Consider the following 19,312-nt stretch of genomic DNA (forward strand, 5'->3'; position numbering starts at 1 on the left):
GATCCCACCAGGGTGTTATAAATTATGAAACTGTCACTCCAGACAAAAGCAGCTTCACGATTACTCTAGAAACTGTTTTGCCCTCCTAACCAACCTTAATCAAAGTACGTGTATGATCAGACTCATGTTCCTATATACTCCCAAACATGGCTGTGCTCATTGCTTTTGAATCGTTGTTTGTACAACTATTTGATTATTTTTTTGTCTATTCTGTAATTTGTGTTGATTGTTATATTTCACTAAAATGTGTAGCAAAGACAAATGATCATCTGCAGGGCTCCCTGGTGATTATTACCTGTTTCTGAGATTTTCTTATTCTCTACTCTAGTCAGACACGTCCAACACCAAAGAAGATCTTATGGAAGGAGCAAACAGGCTACTGATCTTTCCACTTTTGTTTGGCAAGGGTATCACATGTACAATCACAGGGGTCTCTACCACACCCAAATCTGTATCACTACCTTCCTAACAGAGTCAAAGTCACTACCAGAGAGTACAGCTTGTGCAGGCTTCTTAACATCAGCGCACTCCAACATCTAAACTAGTTTCTTTTATTGAGCTCAAGAAGCTACAACAGTGTATTCAAACCAGCAGCCTATAACTCTAAAGAAGACCCACAGGCAGAAAAACAGCGATAGAAGTAAGCATCATGTTTAACCGAGTCATTTGTTTTCTCTGTTTGCATTCAGATATTCCGTCCAATCATGGAGATGAGGAAGAGAATGGGAATGTGTCACTGACTAATGGAAAGGAAGGGGACGGTAAGATTTCTTATCACAGCCTAGGAGGCATATTTTTAACAGGCATGTTCACCAGTGGCACTGTTTCAGATAATGGTTGTTCATTGTTACCCAACCCAATGATGGCCATTTCTTTTTAACTTAGTAAGGATAACAGGCTGAATGTCTTCTCTGAAATTTGAACTTGTGACCATGGGGGCAACCAAAGATCCTTGTATCCACTGATCTATCGGAGCCGTCTTCTGTGATTAATCCTAGGTGCGTTCATGACAGGTGCTTCACTGTGGGTATTCATGGAGACTGCTGAAAACTGTTACCCTAAGAAATCACCGGATGCCCTTTCACTCCACCTGTTGTACATAATTCAGAGCATTATTTTAGAGAGACATACATGTAACAGTGACCGCTGGCGAGCTACAGCTCCAGCTGAGGCTAGCAGGATGACCTTATAAAGAAGCTTATGGCTCAGAATATTGTTGACCACTTCCCCCTTTTTAAATGTCTGGATCAATGTAAAAAGCATCACTTAAGTTGTCTAGACTCCTATTTTAAAGAAGGTGTATTTTGGAGCGACAGGCCCTCCTTCCTAGCCTAAGAAAGATTGTTAAGTGATCCTAATATCTAAATACTGCGGTTTGTCGTCGTTTCCAGTCTTAGTGAAGCTACTTTCCCTTTAAAGGGTTTGTAATAGAGCGCGTGCCTCTATCATGGCTGGTGATTGTTACAAGATGGAGAGGAGGCATTATCTGGTGGTAGTACACTGAAAACATTTCTAGCATTCGCAACAACAATTTTGAAATTCTGTTAAGGACATGGAGGCGAAGATTATGCTTCACTTTCACTACTGTTTATTTTTCAGCAGCCAATCGTGTAAACCTTTAATAAACACTACATTTTCCATGATCACGCCATTGTCATGTAACCAACCTTAGAGCCACTTGATTGACTTAGTGTGACCTTCTGGGTGAAAAAGGTTTATTTTGTACAGGAATATTGTTTGTCCTTATATGTGATTTGTATATAATTGTGGTAGATATTTGTGTATGTATATGTGTATATTGTATGTTGATTAATAGTATTACATAAAAACATTACTTTGCATCAATGATTACTATAAATAAAATTGGTAATCGTGGTTATGATTAGGTATGTGATCATTGTGTAGAGAAAAAAACTAAAGTTGAGAATTCTGTTCCTAGTATAAGGGAGTTTACAGTACCTGATCTCCTAAGGATTGTGAGATTGATCCCTCCCGACCCTTCTGCAGTAGGGCATCGAATCGCTAAGGAGATTGTCTTCCTAGGAAAAATACATTGCGGGCAGGGAGTGGGCTGCAATGGGGAGTTGTAAAACTCTAGATTGTAACCCTGCTCTGCCTTGAGAACCCCAGGATCTTGTGTCATACCCTGCCAGCTGTGGAGAAATATAGTGGTTCTGGCCCCCAGTAACACTTCTGAAAATTGCATTTTTTGCACCTGTGGAACCAGACTCATGGAAGGAACACTGTGTCCCCCTGTGTCTTCCTTTTCTGAAACAGCTCCTGTTGTCTCGGGGCGGGAGGGGTAGAAGGTGGAATTGTAATAGGAATCCTGATTTCCCCCTCTGTTCTGCTTAAAGAATCCTCTTTGCAGGCCTTGGTGGTAGCCATGGCCAAACGCTGTCCCTCTAAAGCAGCCGGCCCTGCCTAAAAGGGGGCAGAAGACCTTTTCAAGAGACCCTGTGCCTTATCTAAGTTGCTGTAAGTTGCCACGACCTTCAACACCTCCTTCAAAAAGGGGTTACCAAACAACAGCCCTCGTGCTACAGGACCTGTCTCCAATAATGCTAGCTTGGTGAGCTTCTGGTCGAGTTTGAGTAAGATGGACCGGCGCCATTCACTGGATATGGTACAGTTAGCAATATGATGTCTTCCAAGAAGTTCCATTTCTTTTCCTGACCAAACTGATTTGTTTATTCTCATTGCGTATATTACAATTGTGGGAATGTGTTGATTTTGTCAATGATGAGGTGAGTTAGATCACTGTCCGAAAATGTCTACATTAGGACCCTCCATGACCTCAGCACCAATTGGCAGAAAAAGATTGTCCTGTGTGACACGCCCCAACCCAATCTTAGGTACTTAACGCTCTTTTACAATGTAATTGTTAAAAAGGTTGGACATTTTAGGTCTCTGATCTCATATGAAACTTTGACTTCTCTTATTATTTGCATATGTACTATCTATAGCAAGATGAGTCATAAAGAACACATAATTTAAGCTAGTTTACAAGATGTAACAATCTGCATTATCCCCATAGGAAGAGTTTACGTATCTTCCAATGGGCCAAATCTAATGAATGCATCTCTTTAATTTAATCAAACAAAGAAATCCTTTAAAGAGCTTAACGGGATAAGCATCAACTAACAAATATTTGCATTCTGGACTACGAGTTTCCAGTTGATGTTTATTAATGCTGTTGTACTCATTTATTGATCTTCAGACAGTTGTCAAAGCATGAATTTCAACCTGTAACCAGAAGATGCGTACAGCAGTGTGAATATAATGGAAAGCTGCTCTGTCTCCATGCAGAGTCAAGAGCCTGCTTTTTTTATGCATTAATGGAGTCTGAAGTTCGTACATATACCTCTGAATTTCTACGAACTAATGCAGGACATACAGACAGCTCTTTTGGTTTCTGACTTGTGCTGTCTGCATTTCTATCCTTAACTCATAGAATTTTAAGTATGAACTTCAGATATCTAAAGCAAAAAAAAAGGTGCTTAGCTCTGCGTTGAGTCAGCGCAGCTTTTCATTACTACCTCATTGGTCCCTTTCGTCCCAGTCCTCCTTAAGGGGCTCATTACAATGGCGGAAGGCCCACCACCGACAGCCGTTGGTGGCAGGCCTTCCTCCATCGTACTTCTGTTTTCCCACCACCATATTATGATGGCGGGGGAATCGTTGGTTTTGCGTGGCGGACGTAAAGACCGTACGGCACGTTTCTGACAGGCGGTCTTTTTCCGACCGCCTGTTGGAACAGAAACATAGCCCAACATTGCTGTGGTGGCTTGCTGGCACTGCTGTAGGGATTATGATATCCCTTTCATCCATTTGTTTTGCGGCGGACAAACCAAAGCAAAACGAATGGTGGAAATGGATTTGGGGGTCCATAGTGGCCCCCCTTGATCCCTGGGACTGGGTCAGGGGCACTAGGTGCACCTATAGTGTCCCCCTACATATCCCTGCACCATATGGCAGGCACCGCATGGTGCCTGCCACGTAGTGCTGGGATATGCAAGTGCCTTTATTATTGCATTGCAGTGGGGGCTGTTAAACGCATCCCTTCCACAATGCAAAATATAGATGATGCAACTGCCATGGTGGCGGTCGCAAGGTAATTCGGATTGTCGGGAGGCCGTCTCATGGGCGGCTGGTCCCAAATCCGGAACGATGGCGTACGGACGGAAGTCCGTCCGCTATTGTAATGAGCCACTAAGTGAGGTCGCCCTGCTCATCGCAGGAAGTATCTATCTAAGTCCATTTTCTTTTATCATGAGCACATGAAATTAAGACTCCTCCTCCCATCCACACAGCATGTGCCTTTTCCTGTCTATCGACAGGCAAGTGCCTTTTATTTTTGTTCTTCCTCTGCTCATTTTTTGCTCATACCGCAACCATACTCTCTTGTTTTCTGTGTTTCCACTCACAGTCAGTATCCATTTTAAATGATGTTGTTCCCGCTCCCGGTTGTATTTTGATTGTTCCGAGGCGTGAGGTGTAACACAAGCAGAGATTTTTTTTGATACTACTTCGAGCTATAGCATTTGCCACTTGCGGCTGGGAGAAATGAGAGGCGGACCTGCCTGCTTACCCTTTGGAAGGTTGGCAGAATGTACTGCACCACTTGCAACCACACTCGTTGTTCATGGGCTAGGCTGGGATAAGGAGCAGTGGCTGTGAGTCGCAAGCTGGCCATTCAGGTGCCCTATCTGGTCTGCTGATCCCTGGGCTGCTTCGATTGGTAGCATCACGCGAAGATGCATGTATGACCTGGATGAAGTCTGCAGGTTGGCTGTTTTTTTAAAGTAAGACTTGTTTCTCATGGGGCTCGACTGCAGGACAACCAATATAAATTTGAGGATTGTAGATGGGCTCAATTCATTTACTTTTTCTAAAGGATGGAGACTGCTGGCGTGGGAAAAGTTAAGAGAAGTGTAAAAATATCGAGGTCCTGGAGAATGAGGACACACTCCAGATTTCTAGGGTAGATCTACAGTGCCTAGTTCAGAAGGCTGTGGAAAAAGCTATTAATGAACCCCATTAAAAAAGCAGCCTGTGGAGCAAGATGATTAACTTGATACTTCCTCTACGGAGAAATATAATCGAGGAAAGACATTAAGAGATATGTTTTATGCATATTAGGGAAGTTCTGGTGCTACCTCAAAAAACTGTAGAGGAAGAGGGTTTTATTCCCAATACACTGAAACTGTTTCAAATGATCTTACTTTTGATGTTGTTCTGACAGACAATGTCTTCAAAGAACGGAAGGATGTGGACAAACATTATATTCCCTGCTTTCTCCATAAGTGGTATCTGGTGGAAAAATTTGGAGAGCAGTTTCCCCAGGTCAATTCTGTCATCAATGGTTTTTCTCTTCTTCCCTTTCCTCTGAGGAAGCTACTTTGTCGGACCCAAGGTACAGAAAGGTTTAATCATCCCTTAAGAGAGCTTATGCAGCTGCCCTTTTTTTGGGTGCAGGCAAATTCATGTGCGGCATACGCTTCTCAGTTGCGGTTAAGACTTTCACAGATTGTTTGATTGTCTCCAAGAGAAAGATGACCTTACAGAAATGTTGGTGTAGATATAAGTTGTGTTACAGTTTCTCTCAGATGTGACTTTTTGAACGTATGGGCTTCTGCCTCTGCTGCTGGGGAAGCAGTAACAGGACGGCATACCCTTTGAATGAAGTCTTAGAAACGTGACTCCACTCAATGATCTTTGGTGTACAAACTTCCATTTACTGGCTACAAATTGTTCAGAGATTAACTTAATGAAATGCTACAACATTCTGCTTAGGAGAAGAACATAGTGAAGATGAAACGTTCTTTTCCCTTTCAAGGCCAGTCTCGAAGTCAGCAAGATGCTGTTGCTCACACTACTTATAAAGAATCAGGAAAATTACTATGGGGCAGTAGAAGTCAGGCTTTGCAATTTTCTACTGCAGTGGCAAGCTGTTGTGGAAGATTAATGAATATTTTCAATCATTCAAGATGGATATACATTTCCTTTCAAGGTGACTCTTCTAGTCCCTGTGTTCAGGACTACACCTTTATCAAAGAACATCATAAAGAGGCAAGCCATGTTATCAGACATGTAAAAACTGCTTTTAAAGAAGGCGATCATACCTGTTCCTTGCTCTCAAGAAGCATAGGGTATTCAACCCTTTTTCTCATTAGGAAACTAGATGGGCCCTTCCATCCTATCCTAAACCTTGAGCTCTTGAACCGATAGGCCAGTCTTGAGACAGCAACTACCCCTTTCGCTTTGCAAGGGATTTTAGCCACATTGGATCTGGAGGATGCTTATTTTCATGTTCCAATCCAGCCTGAGGTTTTTTGTGAATCACAGTTATTCCCAGTTCCAAGGTCTACCCTTTGGGTTGTCAACATCTCATCGAAAGTATACCAAAGTACTGGCCACTGTGGTAGCTTCCTTAGAACTTAATGAGTTGTCGATTTTTCCGTACCTTGATGACTGCTCCATCTCTTATTAAGGTTAAGGGGCAGTGGTAGCAACAACAACTCTTCTACAGCACACGGGCTTTAAGCTGAATCTTCCATAGCCTCAGCTGGAACAAGCTCAGATCGAGCGCTTCATCTGGGTGATCTTCGACGCACAAACAGGTTATGTGTTCCTGCCTCAAAATTCAGTCTCTTCAGTTGGCTATTTTCAAGCTCCTTCATGTGTCTTCAGCTCTGGCGAGATTCTGGCTAAAGGTCCAGGGTCTTATGGCTGCAGCACAGGGGGTGGCCCCTTGGGCCTGTATACATCTAAAGCCAGTAGTGAATCATTTCTTGGGACATTGGGACCCGTCCAGCCAGCAGTACGGGACTCAAGTTCAAGTTCAAGTTTAGCATTTGTATACGTACTACTCACCCAGAGGGTCTCAAGGGGCTTGAGGGAGGGGGGTACTTACTTATCGAATATTTTAGTTGTTTTCTGAAGGAAAGGTGGTTCTGTGTAAGGCAGAGGTGGGTGGGGAGAGAATTCCAGGTTTTGGCCGCTAAGTAGGAAAAGGATCTTCCCCCCCATGGTGGATCTACGGATGCGAGGAATTGCAGCGAGGGCTTGATTGGACGATCGTAGTTGGCGGGTGGAGGTGTAAAAGGACAGGCACGTGTTGAGGCATTCGGGTCCAAGGTCGTAGAGGGCTTTGTGTGCGTGGGTGAGGAGACGGAAGGTTATTCTTTTGTTGATGGGGAGCCAGTGGAGGTCTTTCAGGTGACCGGAAGTGTGAGCTTGGCGGGGGATGTCTAGTATGAGTCTGGCTGAGGCGTTTTGGATGCGTTGGAGTTTTTTCTGTAGTTTGGCTGTGGTTCCGGCATAAACGGTGTTTCCGTAGTCCAGTCGGCTTGTGACCAGTGCGTGGGTGACCGTCTTTCTTGTTTCGGTGGGGATCCAATGGAAGGTTTTTTTGAGCATACGTAGGATGTTGAAGCAAGATGATGAGACGGCGTTGACTTGTCTGGTCATCGAGAGGGAGGAGTCCAGGATGAAGCCTAGGTTACGTGCGTGGTCCGTAGGTATGGGTGCGTTTCCCAAGGCCGGTGGCCACCATGAGTCGTCCCAGGCGGAGGGGGATGATCCTAGGATGAGGACTTCCGTTTTGTTCGAGTTCAGTTTTAAACAGCTGTTCTTCATCCATTCGGCTACTTCTTTCATCCCTTCGTGTAGGTTAGTTTTGGCGGTATTTGGGTCTTTGGTGAGGGAGAGGATCAGCTGGGTGTCGTCTGCGTAGGATATAATGTTGAGGTTGTGTTGGCGTGCGATGGATGCGAGGGGACTCATGTATACGTTGAAGAGGGTGGGACTGAGTGATGATCCTTGTGGGATGCCGCAGATGACTTCGGTCTTTTCAAAGTACAAGGGGACCCAACGGATAGCTAAGTACCATGGGTATAACTACGTTATAAGGAACAAAAGGTCACTTAGCTTATTTAAGATTCAAACTGATGCAGTATAGGTACACAATGGAAGCTATACGAGTATCAAGTTTCCAGACCCAGCCGGGAAAGGAATTTATTTTCTGGAGGCAATATCCAATCTTACAATATAAACAGTATAACTTGACACAAGCCTGTGCCGTACAAAACAGAAGGAAAAAAACAAGGATAGCGTAAAAGTGAAAGGGGTGTCTTTCAGGCAAAGGAAAAGGAGCAAGGACAGGGTACTGTAAAAAGTTAAAAATTAATATCAGTATCGCCTGGAGTTGGGTGTACACAATCACAATTGAAAATAATACAAGTGTAACCCCACTCATGGGTGTCGACGTTTCGATCCCTTAGCTCGACTAAATACACGGGATCATCATCAGGACTTTTGTAATAGACAAAAACATGCCTGAATGTAGTCAATAACGCCTGTTAGGAGAAAAGGAAAAGAGCAGAAATTTTTCAGAGACTTAAGAGAGTTTTTTACATAAATGCCAACTTTGTAACACTTTCTCAGTAAGTGACCACGTGCACAGTGTTTGTGCCCTACTTAAAATCAACAATATTTACATATTCCTCGGATTCGCAGTGTCATGCGTGAAATATTACGTCAAAACGCTGTGTAGTGAGTGTGCTTAGTCTCGGGGAGGAAGGAAATATATCGTGAAAAATACCAGTCTGAAGTGACTAAGGTTGGTGCAACTGGGAAGTGCCCTGCCAGTTCAGTATTAAAAACGGGGATGGTCATACCTCAATGAGGTGAAGAAAATAATCTCTAACGGTTAACGGTCCTTCTCTTCAAAATATGGCAATGGTGCTGCAATAGGAGCAAAACATAGAAGGGAATTAAGGTCGGAGGACCAGGAGGGTCATGAAAGTAATGGGGAGTAGGATAGAAATGAACCTACCACGTAGAAACACGTGATGGAGAGCATTAAATGGGGTCCGGTGGAAAGTTCCTGCGTTTGCAGGTAACTCGAGGTCCGTTTTCAACTGCAGAAGGTAGCAGCTCTGAAAACAAAGTTAAACTTAGCTCGATCGTGAGAAAATGGAGGACGCTTCCCACCCAGGGGTTAGGAATTAAGCTGACATACCTTCGTTCACTCTGTATGTGAACACGGAGTAGTTTTAACAATGCAGGCAGCGATGGCCGTGCATGTCGGGCGCCAACAATGTGGCGTTAGGGACGCTGTAAGGAGACAAGTGGAAACAAATCAGCGCATCATTATGATGTCGAGCCGGTAACCGGGTAGGCAGCGAAGCCAGCAATAAACACTCACCACGTCTGGATGTGGGCGCGTCTCTCGTGGGGCTGCTCGGTCGGTGCCTGATGCTTAGCAACGGTCACAGTGTGAGGGCGGACTGGATAAAGCCTCGCCGGTCACGTGACTAGGGTTGCGAGCGTCATGACTGTAGGAAATGGCGGGGGCCATCTTGGAGTGGATGGTGGTGCTTACGCTGTGGGGGAGTGCTCGGAATTATCTTAAGTGACTGGAGTGAAACATTGACAGTTTGTGACAAAAAGTGAATTCTAGATTTTTAAATATCAGAACAGAAACCAGGTAACGATATAATTACAATACTTCTTATTTTTCATACTAGATTTTTAAATATCAGAACAGATACCAGGTGCCGATATCATTACCATACTTCTTATTTTTCATACTTCATGTGTGAATCCAAAGAAGTATTTCTTTGTGGTAGAAATCCAAGCCCTTATCAAGAAGATTACTATAGATGCCAGAGACGAGGGTTTTCTCAGCAAAAAGGAATTTGCTTTCCTAAATGTCAAAAGTCCCCGTCTCCCTGTCATTTATACCCTCCCAAAAGTTCACAAAAGCATTGAGAACCCGCCGGGACGTCCAATTGTTTCGTCCTGCGGTTCCATTCTGGAGCCACTAGGGTCTTACGTGGACTTTTTCATTAAAGACTTTGTGCCTGCCACATGCTGTTACGTCCGTGACAGCATGCAAATGATTAATCTTGTTGAACATCAGCCCTATGACCCCAACACCCAGACATTGTGTACGCTAGACGTAGAGTCGCTCTACACTAATATTCCCCAGGGAGCGGCTCTACGAGTAGTAGAGGGGATACTCGACTCTAGACCAAGACCCCATAGAGTACCGACGTTGTTCATATTGCAGTTACTTGAACTTTGCCTCACGAAAAACTACTTCGTGTTTGAAGGGACCTTCTACCAGCAGATCAAAGGCACAGCAATGGGGGCTATTTTTGCTCCTCATCTGGCGGTGCTGTATATGGACGCCCTAGAGACAGGCACCATCCTGGCCGACACTAACCCTTTCATAACCAGCATAGGTGTCTGGCGCAGGTACATAGACGATATCTTCTTAATATGGAACTCAGAGAGCGAAATTCTTAATTCATTCCTACACTGGTTGAATAATAATTGCGACAACTTGCAGTTCACGCTCACACATCACAAGACGGAGATACCATTCCTAGATCTTATGATCTACCATGAGTCGGGTGAGCTTCTCACTCGCCTCTATAGGAAACCCACTGAGCGTAATACTCTTCTGAGGTACGATAGCAACCACCCTAAGGCCCTTAAGGACTCACTCCCCTATTCACAGTTCCTGCGCATCAGACGCAATTGCTCCTCAAAAATTGATTACTTTAGGGAGGCAGGGGTCTTATGCTCCAAACTAAAGGCACGAGGCTATCCGAGCAGAATAGTAAGGAACGCGTCCAAACGGGCTTGGTATTGCCCCAGGGAGGTCTTGCTCCAACCCAAGACCAGGCCAAGTACAGAAAGAATAGCGTGTGTCACGACTTTCTCACCTATCTCGAATAAAATCCGTAAAACAATTTTAAGACATTGGCCAACCTTAAACGCGGGCCAGCTAACTTTTGACAGACCATTATTTGCTTTCAAAAAAAGTAGGAATATAAAAGACCACCTTGTTCGAGCAGCCCTACCGGCAACACCCTCTATGAACACAATTGAGTCAAACTGGGGCCTACCCCCACTGAGGGGTCACGTTAAATGTGGACAATGTATTGTATGCAATCTGGCACTAGAGGGGCGCACGTTTAGTCACAATAACATCACGTTTGACATGAGGGACTTCACAAACTGTAACAGTCACAATGTTATCTATGCGATTTTATGTCCTTGCCCCATGATGTATGTAGGCCAGACTACACAAAAAGTAAAAACAAGAATAAGTCAGCATCGTAGTCGCATAAGATGCGGAACCCCCAACGCACCCCTGGTTGAACATTTTGGCCACTTGAACCACACGGCAGACGATCTCCGTTGGACCGTTCTGAAGGCCATCAAATTACCCCAGAGAGGTGGCAACCTACAACAGATACTGAATCGTGAGGAACTGAAATCAATCATCCAGTTCAACACCATCCAAAAAGGACTCAACGTAGCGAGGACTGGACTACTTTGCTTTGATTGAACCAAATTACCTTGATGACAAACTGGTATAACTGTGTACATTAAACAATCGGGGACTCTTGAAGAGATTGTTACCACAAAGAAATACTTCTTTGGATTCACACATGAAGTATGAAAAATAAGAAGTATGGTAATGATATCGGCACCTGGTATCTGTTCTGATATTTAAAAATCTAGTATGAAAAATAAGAAGTATTGTAATTATATCGTTACCTGGTTTCTGTTCTGATATTTAAAAATCTAGAATTCACTTTTTGTCACAAACTGTCAATGTTTCACTCCAGTCACTTAAGATAATTCCGAGCACTCCCCCACAGCGTAAGCACCACCATCCACTCCAAGATGGCCCCCGCCATTTCCTACAGTCATGACGCTCGCAACCCTAGTCACGTGACCGGCGAGGCTTTATCCAGTCCGCCCTCACACTGTGACCGTTGCTAAGCATCAGGCACCGACCGAGCAGCCCCACGAGAGACGCGCCCACATCCAGACGTGGTGAGTGTTTATTGCTGTCTTCGCTGCCTACCCGGTTACCGGCTCGACATCATAATGATGCGCTGATTTGTTTCCACTTGTCTCCTTACAGCGTCCCTAACGCCACATTGTTGGCGCCCGACATGCACGGCCATCGCTGCCTGCATTGTTAAAACTACTCCGTGTTCACATACAGAGTGAACGAAGGTATGTCAGCTTAATTCCTAACCCCTGGGTGGGAAGCGTCCTCCATTTTCTCACGATCGAGCTAAGTTTAACTTTGTTTTCAGAGCTGCTACCTTCTGCAGTTGAAAACGGACCTCGAGTTACCTGCAAACGCAGGAACTTTCCACCGGACCCCATTTAATGCTCTCCATCACGTGTTTCTACGTGGTAGGTTCATTTCTATCCTACTCCCCATTACTTTCATGACCCTCCTGGTCCTCCGACCTTAATTCCCTTCTATGTTTTGCTCCTATTGCAGCACCATTGCCATATTTTGAAGAGAAGGACCGTTAACCGTTAGAGATTATTTTCTTCACCTCATTGAGGTATGACCATCCCCGTTTTTAATACTGAACTGGCAGGGCACTTCCCAGTTGCACCACCCTTAGTCACTTCAGACTGGTATTTTTCACTATATATTTCCTTCCTCCCCGAGACTAAGCACACTCACTACACAGCGTTTTGACGTAATATTTCACGCATGACACTGCGAATCCGAGGAATATGTAAATATTGTTGATTTTAAGTAGGGCACAAACACTGTGCACGTGGTCACTTACTGAGAAAGTGTTACAAAGTTGGCATTTATGTAAAAAAACTCTCTTAAGTCTCTGAAAAATTTCTGCTCTTTTCCTTTTCTCCTAACAGGCGTTATTGACTACATTCAGGCATGTTTTTGTCTATTACAAAAGTCCTGATGATGATCCCGTGTATTTAGTCGAGCTAAGGGATCGAAACGTCGACACCCATGAGTGGGGTTACACTTGTATTATTTTCAATTGTGATTGTGTACACCCAACTCCAGGCGATACTGATATTAATTTTTAACTTTTTACAGTACCCTGTCCTTGCTCCTTTTCCTTTGCCTGAAAGACACCCCTTTCACTTTTACGCTATCCTTGTTTTTTTCCTTCTGTTTTGTACGGCACAGGCTTGTGTCAAGTTATACTGTTTATATTGTAAGATTGGATATTGCCTCCAGAAAATAAATTCCTTTCCCGGCTGGGTCTGGAAACTTGATACTCGTATAGCTTCCATTGTGTACCTATACTGCATCAGTTTGAATCTTAAATAAGCTAAGTGACCTTTTGTTCCTTATAACGCAGATGACTTCGGTGGCCTCTGATCTAAAAGGGGGGAGGCGGACTCTCTGGGTTCTTCCGGCGAGGAACGAGATGATCCAGTCCAATGCTTTTCCTTGAATTCCGGCGTTGCTGAGGCGTTGAATAAGGGTGCTGTGACAGACTGTGTCGAACGCTGCGGAGAGGTCAAGTAGGATGAGGGCAGCTGTTTCTCCGTTGTCTAGTAGTGTTTGAATGTCGTCTGTTGCTGCGATGAGGGGGGTCTCGGTGCTTTGTTTGGCTCGGAAGCCGGACTGTGAGGGGTTGAGGGACTTGTTGGATTCGAGGAAGGCGGCGAGCTGACTGTTGACGGCTTTCTCAATGACTTTGGCAGGGAATGGGAGGAGCGAGAAGGGGTGGTAGTTCTTGAGTTCAGTGGGGTCTGCTGTGGGTTTCTTCAGGAGGGCGCTGAGTTCGGCATGTTTCCAGCTTTCCGGGAAGGTGGAGGAGTTGAGGGAGCAGTTGATGACGTCTCGGAGATGGGGTGCGATAATGGTGTCTGCTTTGTTGAAAATGTGGTGGGGACATGGGTCGGTTGGCGATCCTGAGTGGATGGAGTTCATCAGGCGGATGGTGTCTTCAGTGGTGATTGGGTTCCAGGCGCAGAGGTTGTTGGAGGGGGGTTTTAGTTCGGAGGTGGGTGGGGTGGACTGGTCTTTGGACTGGTTTTCAAAGCTGGTATGTATGTGAGCGATTTTGTTGTGGAAGAATGAGACTAAGGAGTCGCAGAGGTTTTGGGAGGGAGTGATGTCGTTGGTGCCGGCGGTGGGGTTGGTAAATTCTTTGATGATGTTGAATAGTTCCTTGCTGTTGTGTGCGTTGTTGTCGAGTCGATCCTTGAATGCTGATTTCTTGGTGGATCGGATCAGTTGGTGGTGTTTGCGGGTGGCGTTCTTGAAGGTGGCCAGGTTGTCAGTGGTTGGGTTTTTTCTCCAGGCTTTCTCGAGGGTGCGACAGATCTTCTTGGATTTCTTAAGGTCATCGTTGAACCAGGGGGCTTTTTTGCTACCTTGCTTGATTTGATGTTTTTTCAAGGGTGCTAATTCGTCAGCGCTGATGGTGATCCATTGTGTGAGGTTGGTGGCTGCAAGGTTTGGGTCCGATGATTTTGCAGGAGGGTTTTGGTGAAGTGATGTGACGAGTTGGTCGGTGGTAATTTTGTGCCAGTTCCTGCGGGGAATTGGTTGTGGGTGGTTGTGGGTCGTAGTCTTTTTGTAGTTGAAGTGGACGCAGCTGTGGTCTGTCCAATGGAGCGCTGTGGTGTGATTGAAGGAGATGTGCTTGCTGGAGGTGAAGATGGGATCGAGCGTGTGCCCGGAATAGTGGGTGGGGGTATCAACAAGTTGTTTGAGTCCGAGATTGGCGAGGTTGTCCAGAAGGGTGGTGGTGTTGCTGTCGTTGTTCTTTTCCAGGTGGAAGTTGAGGTCTCCCAGTAGAATGTAGTCCCCGGAGGGAAGGGCGTGTGGGCTGATGAAGTCAGTGATGTCTTCGCTGAATTGTGTGCGGGTCCTGGTGGCCTGTAGATGAGGGTGCCTCTGAGTGTGGTCTTGGGGTCGATGTGGATCTGGAAGTGAAGGTGTTCGGCGGCTGTGAGGATGTCATCGGAGCTGGTCGTGATGCGGATGGTGTTCTTATGAACAATGGCGATGCCTCCTCCTGTTTGGTTGATGCGGTCCTTACGGATAATCTTGTAGCCGTCAGGGATGGCTATGGCAATGGCAATGTCGGGCATTGATGAGGCGTTCATCCAGGTTTCTGTAAGATAGGCGACGTCCGGCGATGTGGTGTCGAGTAGGTTCCAGAGTTCAATGGCGTGGCTGTGGACCGAGCGGGTGTTGAGCAGGATGCACTTCAGGTGGTTAGTGTCGGAGCTCTGTTTGGAGTTTGTGGATTTGGTGTGGGTCTTGATCCAGTCGAACTTGCAGGAGTGGCAGGTGAAGGGTCCATGGGTTTGTCCTGGGGCGGCTTGGTGGCAGTCTGGAAGTCGGCCGGGGTTGAGTGCTAAAAGGGTTGCGGCGTCGTAAGTTATGCGGGCGGGGTGGATTTTGCGGGGGCCAGGGGGTCTGGCGCTGGGCGCGGTCCAGTCGCGGACGGGCGTAGACGGGCTTACCTTTGGTGCGCATCCGCTGCGCGTGAACGCTGCGCGTAAGTATGACTGTCATAAGTGGACAGCGGGGGGGGCGGAGCGAGCGAGGGGCAGCTGGGAGGCGGGAGCGGGGTGGAGAGGAGGTCTGGGAGGTACGACAACAAAATGGCAATGAGCTCAAAGCGCTTCGATACCAGCTGAAGCAGCTGAAGCAGGGAGTGTGGGGAGCGATCGCTTCTGAGCGAGTCAGGACGGTCACAGAGTTGGTGAGGAGAGGTCAGCCCCTAACTTCCAGTGGGAGGGAGGGGTAGCTGGGAGGCGGGAGCGGGGTGGAGAGGCGGTCTGGGAGGTACGACAACAAAATGGTAGCGAACCAAAAGCGAAACAGGACGAGCCGAGATTCTTGCAAATATGTAGGCAGAGGCTCCGGCACAATCAGGCTCAATTTCTAATTAACCAGCAATGCGAGGTATCTCAACTAGCGCTACGAGGTTCCACAGGCAGATACAGTGGGCGCGATGTGGGCTATGCACTGAAAGCGCTACACAATAACAATTAGCCAAATTGAATGCAAGCAAAATAAGTGCGAGCAGAGCACAGATGCAGTAATTACGATGGTAGCAATGAGCACAAAGCGCTATGATTCCAGCTCAAGCAGCTGAAGCAGGGAGCATGGTGAGCGACTGCAAGCGCTACAAAATAATAGTTAATCAAATTGAATGCGAGCAAAATAAATGCGAGCAGAGCACAGATGCAGTAATTACGATGGTAGCAATGAGCACAAAGCGCTACGATACCAGCTGAAGCAGCTGAAGCAGGTAGCGTGGGGAGCGACCGCTTCTGAGCGAGTCAGGACAGTCACAGAGTTGGTGAGGAGAGGCCAGACCCTAACTTCCAGTGGGAGGGAGGGGCAGCTGGGAGGCGGGAGCGGGATGGAGAGGCGGTCTGGGAGGTACGACAACAAAATGGTAGCGACCCAAAAGCGAAACAGGACGAGCCGAGATTCTTGCAAATATGTGGGCAGAGTCTCCGGCACAATCAGGCTCAATTTCTAATTAACCAGCAATGCGAGGTATCTCAACTAGCGCTACGAGGTTCCACTGGCAGATACAGTGCGCGCGATGTGGGCTATGCGCTGAAAGCGCTACACAATAACAATTAGCCAAATTGAATGCGAGCAAAATAAGTGCGAGCAGAGCACAGATGCAGTAATTACGATGGTAGCAATGAGCACAAAGCGCTACGATACCAGCTGAAGCAGCTGAAGCAGGGAGCGTGGGGAGCGACCGCTTCTGAGCAATAGCTCAGGAATCAGTTGGTGGGTTCACTCTCACAATCTCGAGAAGAGTTCTCCATTCCACCTGTCTATCCCTCTTCAGTTGACAACAGATGCCAGTCTCTGGGGTTTGGGTTCAACCTTGGTAGATCAAGAGGTCAGCAGTCCGTGTTCTGCCCTGTAACGCTGCCACTCTTCCAACTGTCAGGAATCAGCTGCAGTGTAGAAAGCGGACTAATCCTTTCAATCTCAGTTGATGGGTCAGGATGTGGTCGTCTGGATGGATAATCAGATGACTCGCTGCTACCTCAATTGGCAATGGGAAAAGGGTCATCCAGCTTGCATTTGTTTGCAACACAGATTTGTTCACGGGCAGAGTGTCATGTGCTGTCTTTGAAGTTAGTGTCGTTGTGAGGATCCCTGACTTTTCATGCCAACAGTCTGAGTGGGAATCTTGCTTCCTCTTTGACATTCCATCTGGAAGTTCCTCAGTTCCAACAAATTTGTCATTTGTTAGGATACTTTTGAACTGATCTTTTTGTTTTCTCGCTGACTGGCTTAATTCCACACTTTTGTTCAGAGATCAAAGGGTTCTTCAGAAGATCTGGGAGGAGAGGATGTTGGTGATTCTGGTTGCTCTTTTTTGGCTCCATTGCTCTTAGTTCTTGTTCCTGTCCAAGGGGAGGTTACTTTGGCTCCCAGTTGTACCTTCTCCTCTTCGGTTCCCTCTCCTTTTTCCCCTCCAGCTGAAGTGGTTACGTTTGACGGACTGGAGTTTGAAAGATTGAGTGTGATATCTTTGGGATGTTTAGCTCCTGTAGCCGAGGAGCTTCAGAAATCTAGAATGTTTGCCCACCAGGTCTTATTACAAAAACAATTGGAAGCCTTTTTCCGATTAGTGTGTGAAAAAGGCCTTGGATCCTGTAGTGGTTGTCTCTCTTCAAAATGTAGATTTTCAGTGGGAGGGTTTTCTGAAGGATCTGACTCCATCTACTTTGGCAGCCCAGTGGGTTGCTATTTGCGCTTTTCGAGGAGTTGGTGGTGGCTTCTGCAGGTGACTCCCTTAGTCCATTAGGTGCTAAAGGTTTCAGTTTGCATAAACCATCCCTTCCAGTTATCTTGCTAGTTTGGGTTTCTTTTGAACCCTTGGACATTGCCCCGTTGCATTGGTTAATGGTTAAGTTTGTTTTTTGTTAACTGTTGTGCCTGCTAGAAGGGTTGGGGAACTGGGCTCTCTTGTGCTCTCTTCCCAATACCTTTCCATCCTTCCTGTTAGAGTGATTCAGTGCTCTTATCCTAAAGTCCTTACCAAATTCTCTTTTTTGTTTAATACTTTATTTATTCAATTAATCACAGACCCATAATACAAAAATGCAATATCTACAAAATTCATAATCCCAGTACAATAAATAGTAATGTGCAATATGGTGCTTGGATGTTTAGATAGGACATCTATATCTGAATAAAATACATAAAATAGACAGATTGTAATGATATATGTAATATATTAAAGTTCTTGTAGCTCCCGCTAATTATCTAAGTCTACTGCTTCCATTCTTTGCTACAATCTGCTCCCCAGATTTGTACGAATTTCTAAATAGCACCTATCCTAAGGGAATAGAGTTCTTCTCTTCTTTCGTGCTTCTCATTTTGGCTACCCATTTTGCGAAATATTGCAGATCCGGTGATTTCCAGTTTTGTAAAATGTTGGACCTGGCTATTAAAGAAGCATTAAAAACAAATTGTTTTTGTAGCACAGTTATAGTTGGATTAGAGATTCTGAATAAAATACCCATAGGATGGGGATCTAGGCTATGATTAGGTTGCCTACTGACAAACTGAAAGATCCTAGTCCAATAATCTGCCAATTTGGGGAAGGAGAAGCAAATATGAAGCAAGTCCCCTCTTACATGATTACATCTAAAACTTCCTAATGACATTTCTGGGAACACTTTCTGCAATTTATCATGGGTATAATATAGTTGCCACTTGGAAACAAATACTATTTGTTTAAAATTTGCCCCACAAATAGCCGTATTGGACCATCTATTATAATCCTTCCATTGAGCTGCCTCTATATGACACTCTGTGGTCTCTTGTATTTTGAGGAGAGCTCTCGGGACGATTTGATCATAGATTTGTTGCTGCAAAATATGGTACCAGTTCCCAATTTCCGCCATCAGCTTATCACATAATGTATGAGTTATGGCTTCGGAAAGTGGACCACCAGGAAGCCATAGTTTTTGTACTAGACTCGAGATCTGAAGACAAGAGAATACTAAGACCAAGACTTCTTCTGTTCTATCTTCTTTAATTTGATTCCAATACTTCATCTTTCCTTCTATTACTAGATCTTTTATTGATAAATTCCTAGCCTGTCCCAACTTTTTAATGTCTGTGAATAAATAGAAACTCCCAAATCCCTGCAATGCCTTAATTTAGTTTCTGGATGTAAGGGTGTAAATTGATACTCTTACTTCAGTTGATTAACTCTATCAAGCATTGTGTGGGGAGTATTGTATCTGTAGTGTTTGGGTAGCCTGGGGATTTTAATGAAAGATTTTAAATCTGTATTTTTTTCCAATAGAATTTGATGAAGATAAAAATTGACCACGTAGTCATGTATTGAAATTGCGCATCTTACCAATCCAAGAAGGTGGCTTGGAAATATTTTTTGGTGTGAGGAAGCCCTAAAGCACCTACCTCATAGCATAGCTGCATGGTTGTTAGTTTAGTCTGTGGTTTATTCCCTGCCCAGGTACA

General features: G+C 45.3%; 1 protein-coding gene across 1 annotated transcript in view; it reads left to right on the forward strand.

The window, feature by feature from the left end:
* The window catches only part of LOC147709132 (uncharacterized), a 2,423,108-nt gene that overhangs the window by 1,983,770 nt on the left and 420,026 nt on the right, over window positions 1-19,312 (forward strand). The window contains exon 10 of the mRNA XM_086925884.1: window positions 690-761. Within this exon, the coding sequence (XP_086782010.1) occupies window positions 690-761 (72 nt within the window). The remainder of the gene's footprint in view (window positions 1-689; window positions 762-19,312) is intronic.

The sequence above is a fragment of the Lissotriton vulgaris genome, chromosome 6 (assembly GCF_964263255.1).
Source record: "Lissotriton vulgaris chromosome 6, aLisVul1.2, whole genome shotgun sequence".
In the NCBI taxonomy this organism is placed as follows: domain Eukaryota; kingdom Metazoa; phylum Chordata; class Amphibia; order Caudata; family Salamandridae; genus Lissotriton; species Lissotriton vulgaris.